The sequence below is a fragment of the Lichenostomus cassidix genome, chromosome 4 (assembly GCF_008360975.1).
Source record: "Lichenostomus cassidix isolate B80296 chromosome 4, HeHo_3.0, whole genome shotgun sequence".
NCBI classification, from domain to species: domain Eukaryota; kingdom Metazoa; phylum Chordata; class Aves; order Passeriformes; family Meliphagidae; genus Lichenostomus; species Lichenostomus cassidix.
The window spans coordinates 31,717,508-31,731,539 of record NC_139484.1 but is presented as its reverse complement, the minus strand read 5'-3'; the positions used below and the strand labels follow the sequence as shown (position 1 = coordinate 31,731,539).

Sequence of the window (14,032 nt, the reverse complement as noted above, 5' to 3'; positions counted from 1 at the left end):
TATACTCCCTATATAAATGTGTCTTATAAGTACTGGTGATAAATGTCTACTGCTCTCTATTATCAGATCCTGTTTAATTCCTCTGATGTTGAAAATAGCAGTAGCATCTAAAATACTTCTGAATGTGAGAACTGTGCTGTTTTGATTCTCTAGAGACTGAAAATTCTCTTTTTGCTGTGAATTCCATTTTCCCTCAAGCTTGAAGTTAAAGTCATTGAGAATGAGATAGCTGGTGTGGGTGATAGCTGAATAACCCCTGCAGTGACTGGTGAAAACATTCTGGGGATTAATGACCTGGTCTAAATCTCATTGAAGACACAAGAGTCTCCCCTGCTGTCATGATCCTCTAATAATACCTGAGAGAGCTCAGCTGTGTTGGAAGGAGTCTTTGGCATAATTGCATTTGTAAATACAAATAGCAGTTTAAAAATTATTTTAGTTTCATTCTAACGTATTTTTATTTTTCAGAACAGGTATTGCATGGATTCATAGATATAAGCATGATGGAACCATTTTATCTAACTCTATTCTATCTTCTACATTTCACAAGACATTAAATTGCATTCTGTTCTGCCTGAATACAGATCTAATGCTTTGTTTGCCTGAAGTGTATCCTTACAGAGATGCATATGCCTGAGTCAGACGTGCAGAAAGTCAAAAAATCCCTCATTTGGTTTGGTATTTTGCTTTACTCATTAATCAATTTCACTAATACAGAATAATGCTTCGTTTCCATTTTGAAGTCAGCTTTTCCTTCAGTTGCCTCCTTTGAGTCTCTCTCTTCCCCACCACCCCCCAATAAATTGACCTCTTAAGAATTCTTGTCCTATGAATATATGAATATTGATTGCAAAATTCTCACGCACACGATATATAAGTTTCTCATAATAAGACTGTTACCAAAGTACTCAGTCTTCTTGTCTTGAGAATTGTAATTGGTTTTGGTACAGTGTTTGTATTTTTTTTTTTAATTGGGAACTGATCTTTGCGGAAGCAAGTATATTATTTGTTTCTTTAATGTTCTGGAAAGATAAAGTTTATCTCCCATGTGCTATCAGACCTCATGTTCCAAATCCTTTTCCTTCTCACCTGTCTCAGGTAGGCGTAGTCTGTGCTTTTTTTTCCAAGTCATCTACATTTCCATTTGGATAACAAAATTTAATTTATTTTAAAGATGAACTTGATAAAGTCATTCAAAGATTTTTTTAAATGGTTACTTATCATTATAGGTAATTCACACACCTCTTAGGAAATTATTCTGTATTTGTTTAGAGATCACTGATGAAAATGGTTAAGGCAGCATTCACTACCTGTTGCTCTGGACATGCTCCAGAAATTCCTTCTTCACATTTTACTAACGATTTAACAATGAAAACTACATTTTCAGATTAATCTTTTCAGCAGTTTTTAATTCAATTAGTGTACAAGTTACCACTATTCAATAAGTCCAATATTTAATCAGAGTATTCTGTGTTAACCAATCAGATGTTTAGCAAAATTCTGGGTTACAACTGTATGAATTTTTACAATACCAAACTCCTATTTACATAAAAAAAAATATAATCAGGTTTGTCTGTGAAGACCTGGTCTCTCTCTGAGAACATATTAAATGACTTAAATTACATTCTTGGGTTTTTTTTATTTTTTTACTGAATTTAATTCTATGCATGTGTTGTCTGTTCTTTTGTCTGGGTCATATACCCCAGTCTAACTAGCCTACAGCTACTTGAGTTATTAAGTTTCAGGGGGTGGGGAAACTACTAGGAGCAGATACAGTGGTACTTTATGGCAGTCTTAAAATTTATGATTTATTCCTAAATTTATTCAAAACTAATCGCACCAGACTAAACATGTCAAACAACTTTTAGCAAGTCATTATATGCATTTAGATCTGCATATTTTAAGTATTTGTCTGGACTACACATCATTTACACCCCTTTTTGTTCTTTTGTAAAGTAGAATGTGTTCAGTCAGGCTCTGTTTTCAGTTATTATCCTGCTCCTGTACATATACGGGACGAAAATATTTATGGAAGAATACGGTCAACAGAACATTAAAAAACCAAAACTGGTTCATAGCAGTGCAATCTAAACCTTGAATAGCTCAGATATGACAATGCTTTTCTTCTACCTTTAGCAGCAATCTGATGATTTCATCAGAGAGCTTTTGCTGCTGCAATGGTATAAAGGAATGTCAGACTGCTGGAACTCCTGTTAGCAGAAAAATGGGATGTTCATCATAACTAAGACTACTGCTTTTGTTAAGGACTCCTATTTCTCTCTTTTTTGTAAACAGGTTCTATATTCTAGCACCCAGCATCCCTACAGCAACTGATAAAAGACGACTTTTCATTTTCTAGCTTGAAGTACGTGCAGATACATTTTAAGGGACTCTCAGATCTTTTATAACGAATAACTTTCCCCTCCGCACTGCTGGATTTAGCGTCATTTAAAACATAAACACACAAGTGGACAACTCCACTGTAGATTTTTGTTTATACCTACATTTTATAATCACTGACACAGATTGGATCAGCCCAACTCCTAGAAGCCACAGGGCAAACCAAAGTCATCAGCTTGCTCTTGTTGAAACACTGTTTGGAAGCTGAAGAATTTAAATATAGAACAAAGATAATTTGACAGTGTGTCTTGACAATATATTTATGAGAAAGGTGGAGTGGTCAACATGTTACTGCCTTTTTTGTAGATGCACACTACAATAATAATCACAAATAGAGGAGAAAGAATAGAGGAGAAAGAAAGAATCACAAATAGAGGAGACTTCAGTCTCTGGGCTTTATTTATTTAATTAGGTTCCATTGAGATCGTATTAGGACCAATGGAATTGGTCCAAATTTCAATTTTTAGTCAAAGTAACATTAACTGAATATGGACTATAATACAAATAAACCATTTTGTTAACTTAGGAAAAAGATAGCAAGGAATACTTACACTAATAGTGGAATATTTAATAGAAATAATGCACTAAAATATATCAGTATAATATGATACACTTATTGACTATCAGATTACACTAAACATAGATTTTTTTCCAAAGGAAGAAAATAGCAAAACAGCAAAATAAAAAAAATCATCATTAAAGATATAGAAAAGAGCAAAATAAGAAAAATCATCATCAAAGACAAGTGAATATTTTTAGGAGTAATTTTCAGATACTTAAATTTTGTTTTTAGCTACCAGTAAAATATTTTGAAGTAAAATAATTTTAAAAATCCTTTTTTTTTTTTTTTTTTGTTTCTTGATACCTTTGATGGGTATGTTAGTTGTGCTTTAGTTTATTTTCTGTTTCAATTTAGAATAATTCTACCATACTAGAGCCATAGATCATAAAAAGTCATGCAATTCTGTTTCAAGTGAAATAGTTCAATGGGTTTGTTCTTAAGGTTTTTTAAAATATTTTAATTTTTCTTAAGTATTTCCAAAGAAATTGAATTATAAAGTGCAGTTCAGTTTGCCATTGATTAATATGATTTCTTAGGTGTTTCTCTAAATTTTATTGAGAGATATATATGCACCTTGGGGAGACAACTGTCATAACAGAGAGTTACCAAATAAAGCTATTAAGACATTTTCAAAACCAATTTGACAGTACTTGATGATCTTTTAATACTTAGGAGCTTTTATTTTGGTAATCAACCATAGGCTCTTGTGTTACTGAATTCACCCACTAAGACATCATTATATACAGCAAAGTAATTTATCCTACAGATTCTTTCACCTAGTCACAAGAAGCAGAACAAAATTCCTGTGCCTCATGCACTGTATTTTAGGACTAAATTTAAAAAAAAATATAACTGTTTCATGCCATTAAGTAGCTCTGTTTCTAGCTGTGCCTTTTTTACTTAATGTCACAGTCCTATCACCTAACAAGATTATGTGATCTGAATGCTACTGCCTTGACAGGTTTATGGCCATCATAAGCAACAAGGCATCTCCACTGGCTAGAACTGGGAATGAGTGAGACTAAAAGCCTTTTGACTGTGATTTATGTCCTAAATTCTCTCTGAAAGGCTTTATGGAATTTTAATAGAATCTTCCTGTCACATCTGATACTGAATGGTACCTATTTACCTAATTTCCTCAGAGATAATTTATGCTGGCATTTTATTTTATGGCAGAGCTAAACAAGTTTATACTTGTTGACAGCATTGTAGGCAAAGACTTTATTTTAAACTTCCAAGTAATTCAGCTCATGAACCATTTTTTCTTCCTGCTAGTGTAGACTGGATTGAGTTAATGTGCTATGGGAATGGACTTATGCATGATTCATTATAAAGAGTTCTACAAAATATAGAAAAAAAAGCTACCACGTTCATATTTGAACAAAATTAAAGTGTCAGCTGTTGACTTTTAACTGATAAATAATAGTTTAATATATATAAACCAGATCTTTGGTTATTGTATTAGCTAACCTGAAAGGCAATTAAATTGCATGTCACGTAAGAACTGAATAGAATTTTGAAATTGTAATGACATAATTATTTTAAAAATACTTGAAGCAAGCAATAGAAAACTTTAAAAAAAGTTTTTGCTTCATGAATAAATTATTTTTTTACATATTTGCATTTGTATATAAACCAAACAAATATGAATTTCTTATAGAAAAAGAATAAATTTAAAAGCAAGTATGTCATACATATTTTTACTCTGCTTGATTGTAAGGTGAGCAAAAAGTAATTCTTATTAACCTCATCTTCACTTTTAATGCAACTATTTTTAATTTACAAATAATAAAAAAAACCCTTACATGGTTCAGAATAAAGCTGATATAGATTTACCCTGTAACATAAGAGCAAGTGTTTATACATTAGAGATATGAGAAAAGAAAGTAACAGATACATTCTATCATTTGTCTTAGGCATGGTTGACATTGGTGGTGACTATCAGTGAAGTAAGGAGACAGCAGCCCTTTAAACATCTTGAAATTACTTTTTAAATGCAATTTAAAGTACAGCAGATTATGATAGGGCACTTCTGAAAAACAATGTTGAACTACACATTTTTGTCATATGATCTTATTGAATTTCATCATTGTCCTATTTTCTATTGCATCTATTTGTGACCTCTTGTCATCATGGAACTGAAGGCATTGAAAGGAGCAGTGGTTTGCTATTTGATGGTGCAAAGCTTAGGACAATCAGCTGATACAAAGCTATTGATTTTGTTTATCATCTGTTAAGTTCTGATAGAAATTAACATAAAATATTTACAAAATATTGAATGCAAAGCTAGTGTTTTGATGTGCTGAAACCTGGAATTCACAACAGTGTGTCTGTATTCATGAACAATCATTATTTACATTTTTGCATTTTTCTCTACTTTTTTTTTAATTTGGAATAATGTATAATGCAGAAAATGTCTTTTTGATGGCTGCCCCTATTTTTAAGGCCATCTTAAGCTGCATTGCTCTCTTAATACAGCAAACAAGGAAATTTTTCAGCTATTAAGGTTTTAATTGATATCCATTTTGTTTTATTATGTCTGGATGTATAGTATCACATGCTGATAACTGAAAATTTGAGTAGCTAATTATAACACCAAAGGAAGAAGAACAGCTACATTTAGCCTTCAAATTCACTCAATGTCAATTTTTCATACACACACCCACAATTTATTTCCATAATGCATTGAATGTTTTAAGAAAAGAAAAGCAGGAGGAAGGACACTACTTGATGTAGTTGAAATCTTTGAAATTGTCTTTCGAGAAAGAAAAGTGAATGTAATGACATTTATTACCAATGTGATAAGAAAGAGAAGAATACAGGATTTATCTGGAAAGTGATACTGTAGTACTCTCATTCACTCAGTACTAGAAATACCACAGATTTTTGCAGTTGTTGTCTGCATCCAAAGTGGGTAAGAATTTACACAGCTATTAGTCTGCTGCAGAATTTCATGAATTACTAAGGACAGAGTTTAGTGAAAAATGTGCAACCTATTACTGTTCAGCCAACATACACAATGTATTACAAAGATGAAGAGCAGGCATTCAGATGTTATGTTAGCTGCTCCTAATCAAAGGCTGGGGCTGAACACAAAACCATAGAATAACTGTGTAAGGACCATGAAGAGTGATTTTTATGGAGCTATAATTGTGCCGAAAAAAAGAAAAGAAAGAAAAGAAAGAAAACCTCTTTCAAGAAAGCTTGGATTCTCCCTTGTTTTGCACTGCTGGGGAAGGAGGGGAGAGAGAGGAACAATGGAGACTTCCTTTTGAACACAATATGAAAGGCTCAACAACAAATGATGTAATAAAATACCTCCTTTAATAAGATATAATAAAAAGAGGAATACGGGTAGTGAGTAAATCTTACAACCCTTCACATGCTGGGCATCCTGGATTTATGCAGCATGGGATTAATTGTGGGTGGATTTTCCCACAACAATCTGCACAGATCCTGCCCATGGAGAGGTTCCCTCTCCCTCCCATGCTGTGGTGGCTTTTATCTGGTATAGCAAAGAAACCTGTATATCTTCTGGCAGATTGCAATGTTATATTTGTCCTAAAACCCACGAGTGTGCAGCACAGGCTTTTATGGGCATTCCAGCACATACACTTGCAGCAGGCTGCCCAAGCCTTAAGTACAATGCCCCACATTGCACACACAGCCTGCTCAAAGTCATAAACTTTTTGAATACAATGTCTTCTGCAAGGCTCCCAGTGCATCTGATACTATTTAATAACTGTGGAATCAGAGCAAAAGAGAAGATGGTATTCTGTCTTGAAACCAGAGCATTTTGCTGAGATCTGTCAATAATTATGTATTCTTACATCATGAAGTTTACGAATGTTTGGGAATTTAATACAAAGTGTGGCTGAGAATGTTAATTTTTACGTAATGAAAAGGAAGACAACAAACGTGTTCCTTAGCATACTTTATATCTATACATGTTGTATTTGTTCCAACATTGAACTCTTTATCTCAAGACTTGACATCTTTCCTGAACAGAAGTTATAGGTCTGATTAAAAAAAATTAGTAAGGTTTCTTGATCTGTTAGGTGAAATGGTGGCTGTTGTTTATGATTTTATATTGCATTCTTAAATTATGTCTCAATTCTCTTGTAACTGATTTGCTAATTTTAAAATTAATGTCTGAGGTTTTTAAAGCACTTTTATTATCCTGCCCTTTTTCTTGAGCAAAGCTCAGAATCACACATATCATTTTACATTAACACAAATTAATGTGTTCTGTACTTAGCATCTTAAATCATTTCATTTGATGCTCTTCAGTTCCACACAGTTGCATAATTGTAATTACCTTTTATTTTCTTTCCTATGTCTCTCCTAGAAAAAGACTGATAAAATGTAAAACATTATGGCTGAATTTATGGGACCTCAAGTGCCATGTATTACATGGTTATTTCCTCACAATGTGAAGAGAAAACTAATTTTAAAGGAAATCCTCCAGGTTGCCCTGGGGAAATTAATTTTGCTATATTACATAGGAAAGATTGTGTAAGGTAACATAGACAAATACAGAGCTGTGCTCTGCATCTGGAGCCACTGTCTGGGCATGTAGGGATAAAGTTGAAAGTTCCAGAACTCATTTGGAGCAACATAAAGGGCAAAAGATTTGCTTCTACAGAGATATCAGCAGGAAAAAGAAGGCTTAGAGCGAATGTGGGCCTACTGAGTGGGATGGGGACCTGGTGGCAAAGGATATGGAAGCAAAGGAGAAGTTATACTGAAGGTCTTCCTCACATCAGTCTTTCCTAGCAAAACTGTTCTAAGAATGTGACACCAGTGAGAAAGTTCGGGAAGAAGTCACCCTCTGGCAAGGAAGCCTTATCTGTGGTGGATAGGGTCTGACTGAGACCATTTAAACAAAGTGGACATTCTTAGGTTAAGGGGCCTGGAGAGGATGCACCCACAAGCACTGGGCAAACTGGCATTGTGAGGCCACTCCTGATAACGCCGGAAGGACCATGGCGATTGAGGAGGTTCTTGCAGTCTGTAATAAAGCCAGTGCTGCTCTTCAAGGGCAATAGGGAGAATCCAAGACACAACAGATCCCTCACCTTTATTTCTGGAATGGAGATAGAGCATATCACCCTGGAAACCATTCCCAGAACTAGAAGGTGTTTAGGAGCAGTCAGCATGGACTTACTGAGGAAAAAATCCCTGGTCAGCCTGACAGCCTTCTGCAGTGAGCTGACTGGCAGGGTGGATGGAGGGGGTGTTGTTTAACATCCTTAGAAATCTCTTGAATGCCCTCAAAGACACCCCCATGAAGTTCAGGCTAGATGCACAAAGCGGGGAGTTAATCCAAAACTGGCTGCACCACCTGACCCAAAGGCCTTCATCTTATCCCAGGGCTGTTTCTTCCCTCTCCTGTCTGTTGAAGTACAAATGAAGTTTGGGAAAATCATAGTATCCAGGTCTTTTCTGGAGTGATAGTTCCTGTTTTCACTCTCAACCTTAAGCTGTCAGCAGTTGAGCAACTTCTGAGTACCAACATAATTTTTAATAATATGCCTTTTATTGCTTTTTCTAAACATTTTTAAAGTGCCCTAATGTTTTTAGCTTTTGCAACACTGTGTTTCAATGAACATCCCAATTTCATTATGTGTATGTGTCAAATATGTGTTTTCTTTGTTGTATTCCTTTCCTTTAAGTTGTTTGGGGTTTTTTTGTATTTCTTAAGATCATTGCTTTCCTATATGCTTTGTTTTTCAGTGGTGGTATTTTAAAAATTTTATTTTGTTGCTTGTTGAGGTCTAAATATTTAATATTGGAAAAATTATATTCGCTTGCTTTTTTTTTCTCCAAGAAACAATATTAGGATAATATAATTTTTACTGGTCTTAAAGGTCTAAAATCCAATTGTAAACAAAATGACCAAATAAAATTTATGTTTTCACGGAAAAATCACTGTAAATATTTAGTTGGTTACCAGGCCTCCTGACGCTTCCAGTCTTGGTTTTCTAAAGATAATGGCAAACATTATACAACATGACAATTTTGGTAGCATGGTTGTGCTACAACTATACAGAAAAAAACCTTGTGTATAGTTTGATTTTGCATGTCATTCTCATAACTATGTCCTGAAATCAATCTCTTCAAAGTCCAGGGCTTAAAGGAAATTATGAAAATTACATCACCTGTCATTAATATGCGTAATTTATGTGCATGCAAACTGCACATGCTTTTTGTAATGGATTTTAAAACACCCTATTAATGGTTAATGGGATTAGCTTGGGGGGATTCAGTGGGAGCCTTGGGGTTTACCTTATCCCAAATAACTACTATGGCTAATCACAATTTTGTCACATGAATATGCTTATTTCACTGTTTCCACTGATTTACCTGTAGGAGTATTGTAGAGAATCAGAAGTTAAACATCATAATTATTTCAGAATTAATGTATCATTTCTTGTTTTATCTTGTTCATTTGTATTTTCTGTTCTTTCTTTCTCTTACACGCTGCAGTTGCAAACATATTGTGGCGAGAGCAAGGTACTAATGGAGATTACTTTTGTTCATATTTTCTGTAAGATGAAATGCTCATCTGTTGTTTCTTTTTTGTGTGTCTCTGTGTTTGTCCATACTTTACAGTTACAGTAATTACCTTCTTCCTTGCAACATGGAGGAATTCGATTTAAGGAGAAATTACAGTGGAAGTGAATCCCTTAAATGCTCATACTTTTGTAAATTGCTTTTTCTTTTTGGGAGAGGGAAGGAAATAAACTTTTCACAATTTTCAGACAATTGCTCAAAGATACACAAGAAGCTCAGATTTAAAATGTAGACCTTTAACTTTTGTTTGTCATGATGAAAATTCCAACCACTCAGCCTATATGCTGTTGATTTTCTTGTATGAAACTGTCTCTTATTTGACAAAATTATAATCTTAAGCAGTTTATTGAGATATCTGTTGTTGCTTAAAGAAACCCAGCATTTTATTCTTATACCCAGGAAAGGTTTTTAAATAAATGCTGGGACAAGGAATAGATGATTGTGAGGAACTGAAGGATAAATATAAATAAAGATGCAATCAGGTGTTATTAATGTAAAAATCCTGGAAATTTTATGTTACAGGCAAAATATGGGTATTAATTTTTATATATATGACATAATCTCAAAAATTATTCTCGTAGTCCAGAAAAATACCATAATCTAAGTGTTGTCATGACTTCCCATTTTGTTGCTCTCAGTAGCCTGTCCTTCATCTAAAGTTACAATTTAGGAATTAATATATTTCAGGGGTAAGAAATTGTTTCAATTATTTCCATTGGAAGATCGATAATGCAAGATAATAAGATAATAAGTGGATCAGACTTTGCTATGAATTCAAGGTAGAAATGGTATTTCTGTAGACTTTTAAAATTTTTTTTTAAATTAATTTAAAGATTCATATGTACATTACTACCTTTTAAGCGACTGAATTAGCTATGTGATTCCTAATGGGGACTGGAACTTTTATATATCTGTGTACATAAATACATAGATACATAGATACACAAACATGCATTCCCCCTACCCTCTCTTGATTTTCATTTTATTTTTTTTTTTTTTTATTTTATATTAAGACCTGTTCTCTCTCTATTAACATTAGTTTTCCTTCAGAATTTAGGATAAGCAGAATTTCAGACTCAAATTTCTTTTTCCTAGGTTTCACTCCTCTGTGTTCCTATACCAAATGTTTTTGAGTCAAGTGGAAGCTAAGGTCCTGTGCCCAGGAGCTGTGCACACTTTTACTGTAGCCAGCAGTTTAGTTGTCAAAATATTACAGTGATAATTTTCTGACTACGGTGCTTTTCTTCAAAGAATTTTGTGAATATGAACTGATCATCCATTATAGCATCCATGTAGCAAATCAATAACTGTTGTCTTAGTTGGCATACAGAAAACTAACAAGACTGTCCTCTTCTGTGGTCTTGACCATGATTACAGATATTGTGAGACTTTGTCCTACAGATGTGGTTCCCACCTTCTCCACAAAACTTAGCATCATGCTTTTCATTCAGCAACATTGTGGTTGAACAATTGAATAGTTCTGTAAACACCTGTGGCCCTTCAAGGTTGAAATAAATTTCTGCCCAACTTTGTCTTTCTAATAAAATAGAGACTATTTCCTTTTCTGACTGAAATGTCATGTGACGGTTTATAACAAAAACTCAGGTCTTCCCTTCAATGTAATACAGAAATTAATTCTTCCATCCCTTGGAAAAAAAAAAGTAGTACATAGAGAATTTATATTAATTTGATTTCAGTGTAGATGATTTCACAAGATCGCTTGTATTGCTGCAGCTCTCAACCTGTTTATTTCTAAATCTGTGTTCATAAAGACACTGTCTTGTCAATGGAGAAAACTATGTGAACTTCTGAGTAATGTAACAGTTTTGTTCCAGTTTTACAACAAAAGTTCTCATAGGTTTAGCTGTATTACAACTGTACACGTTAACAGATTGATCTCATACCGAAACTGTGATTAGGTTTTTAGTTCAAGACAAGGATTTTCTTTTTTGTCATTATTTCATTTTATACATTTCAATGTGTTTTTGTTCCTAAGGTCTGGGAATTGGGAACATGTTTTATGTTTTTTATGAAGATGGCATCAAAGTAATACAACCAGTGGAATGTGAATTTCAGAGGCATATTAAGCCTAGTGAAAAACTCCTCGGTTTTCAGGCAAGTTATTTTTAAAAATCTATTTGTAGTGTTTTCTGAATTAGGATTTTCTTTACATAAAAATTTATTATTACTTGTTTAATGTTTTATGCTTTATAAATTCAGATATGTCTTCTCAATTATTAAATAGCTTATAATGATGAACTCAAAATTTCTTGTATTTTCCTTTATTAAATTCAGACTTTGTCTCTCTTTTCGATTGAATGTTCTTGGTATACTTTGGAAACCCTTTTCTTTCTTTGGCTGTCTTTCTCCTTTCCCAGCTCTTTAACAGCTCTCTATTTCTGAATTTGGTGTTGTTAATTTTTAATTTCCACCCTCTCCACACCTCCAACCCACTGGTTAAGTTCATGTTAGTGAATCAGGGATTAATTCTCTCTCTGTTATATAGGCTCTGTTGGAGGGGGGAAGGGGTGGTTAATGGTTTCTTTTTCTCCGCTGGATGTTTGTCTATATTGAGCTCTCAGCTATCCTGAGGCAAATCCCTGTCCTGATAAACATACTCACACCTTCCACTGAAGTTAGTAGAGATGATTGATGCTTTGATTCTAACTTAAAATTCATATAAGTAGTTTCAATAACTTTAGTGTTAACATATTTTTAGTGGATTTCACAGAATTCTGGGAATTTACGAGGTGGTTTCCCTGTGTAGGATGCATAAAACTGCTACTGTATTCTCCACTTCCATTTATTCTCGTGATGCTTTTCCTTTACTGCTCATCAAATTGCTAGCTGACAGGAGGCATGTTCCCACAGGAACACTTGGTACTAGTCACTACATTAGGACTTACTCTATATGATCTATCACCTTTCAAAAATAGTAACTTTTTCTCATTTGGATTTGAATGAGTGACCTTGAAGTAAGTACTAAGCACTGAGTTGTACACTTTGGGTTTTTTTTTTAATTTCTCTAATGCCTAAATGACAGCAGAGCTAGAGCTGTCATGATGGAATTTGCCTCTTCAGTTACCATTATTGATGTCAAAGGCTGCTGTACTCAGCAACAAGATTTATTTCAGTGTGAATAATTATGCTTTGAACAGCTAATCATACCTTGATTTGTGCTGCTTAAGTGAAATTAGGTTGACACAGCCAAAAATATGCCAAAAATCTTTTTTCATGGCTGTGTAATTAAAAAGCTGATTATTTAAGAAGTCTGTTAAAATTTTATTGGTCTAAAGTGCAGCCTAGATTTTAAGTGTATTTTTATTAAAATGTGGCAATAATCAGGATGAATAAATCAAATTTGTTTCCTTTTTGAACTTTTCAAACCTGGAGTATCATGATAACTATATCCTCTTGAGGGGAAAAAAAAAAAAGGGAAAAAGAAGAAAATATCAGGAAAGTAGGCTACTTGATAATTTTAATTTTAAAGTGTATATAGACTTGTCCTTCTTGAGCTATGGGTGGGGGCAGGGGTGATAAATAAAATAGAAATTGAGATTTGTACCTATATTCATGTTGATTTGCCCATTAAATTCCAACATATTTCTACTTATTCCTCTGAACACTGAAAACATCTTTTCTCACATAAGGTAGTTAATAAATAGTTATTCATGCAAGAGGAATTGAAAATGTTCGGAAAATGTATCCTAACTTTTTCTACTCAGAGTGATTTTCACTGCATAAAATGAGATAGATAAATTGAGAAAGTTTTCAGTAAGAAATTTTTAAAAAACCTTTAAAAGTATTCTCCTCATAGAGGCAGAATGAAAAACAAATTATCTAAAATTCCCTGCATATTACTATAACAACAGTAGTAAATTCTTGAAAAAGTTCATTGACTATGTTTTAGACATCTATTTCCTCATTTGAAGAATATCATATATTCCTCAAGCCTCTTCGTAAAATCTGTTTCCTCTAAATAAGAATAATAAAATAACCCAGTTCTGTCCCAGGATCAGATTTTTATCAAGTTCAGCATGTGGGTGTTTAGTGGTAAAAGTTCATGTCATAAATTGCTGGTCAGTAATTCTCTTTGGCTCTGTCATATCCTTTTCTGAATTGGCAATGTTGGTATACTGCATGGTTTGAGTAGCTTTACATAGCCTTTCCCATTAGGGCATCTCCATGACTTAATTATTAACATACTAACTTTAAAAGTAAGACATGCTTGCTTAAACCTCTCCCATTTCTTAACAATTTTCCGAATTAGCTGTTCAAGAGTTAAGTAAAGCCTCAGAAGAGTTGTTTATTGCCAAACAGTTGCTAAAGCGTAGGAGCATGTCTAAATTCAGCAGTACAGTTTAGATACTAGAAGTGTTACAGCAAATGTCTGTGTATTACACATGACACTCCAGTGTTCCTCCACAGGATTCCTGTTTGTCTGCCAACAAACTTGAACTGAGCTTCTGTAAAAGAGTGAACTCAGGTATTTGT

At 33.8% G+C, this 14,032-nt stretch overlaps 1 protein-coding gene across 4 annotated transcripts in view; it reads left to right on the top strand.

The window, feature by feature from the left end:
• FSTL5 (follistatin like 5) overlaps window positions 1-14,032 on the top strand; it is a 266,722-nt gene that overhangs the window by 210,756 nt on the left and 41,934 nt on the right. For 2 of the 4 annotated variants that reach the window (XM_085058614.1, XM_085058611.1), the window contains exons 11-12: window positions 9,452-9,478; window positions 11,535-11,653. In XM_085058614.1, coding sequence (XP_084914740.1) covers window positions 9,452-9,478; window positions 11,535-11,653 — 146 coding nt within the window. The remainder of the gene's footprint in view (window positions 1-9,451; window positions 9,479-11,534; window positions 11,654-14,032) is intronic. The other 2 variants (XM_085058613.1, XM_085058612.1) reach the window with 1 other exon arrangement.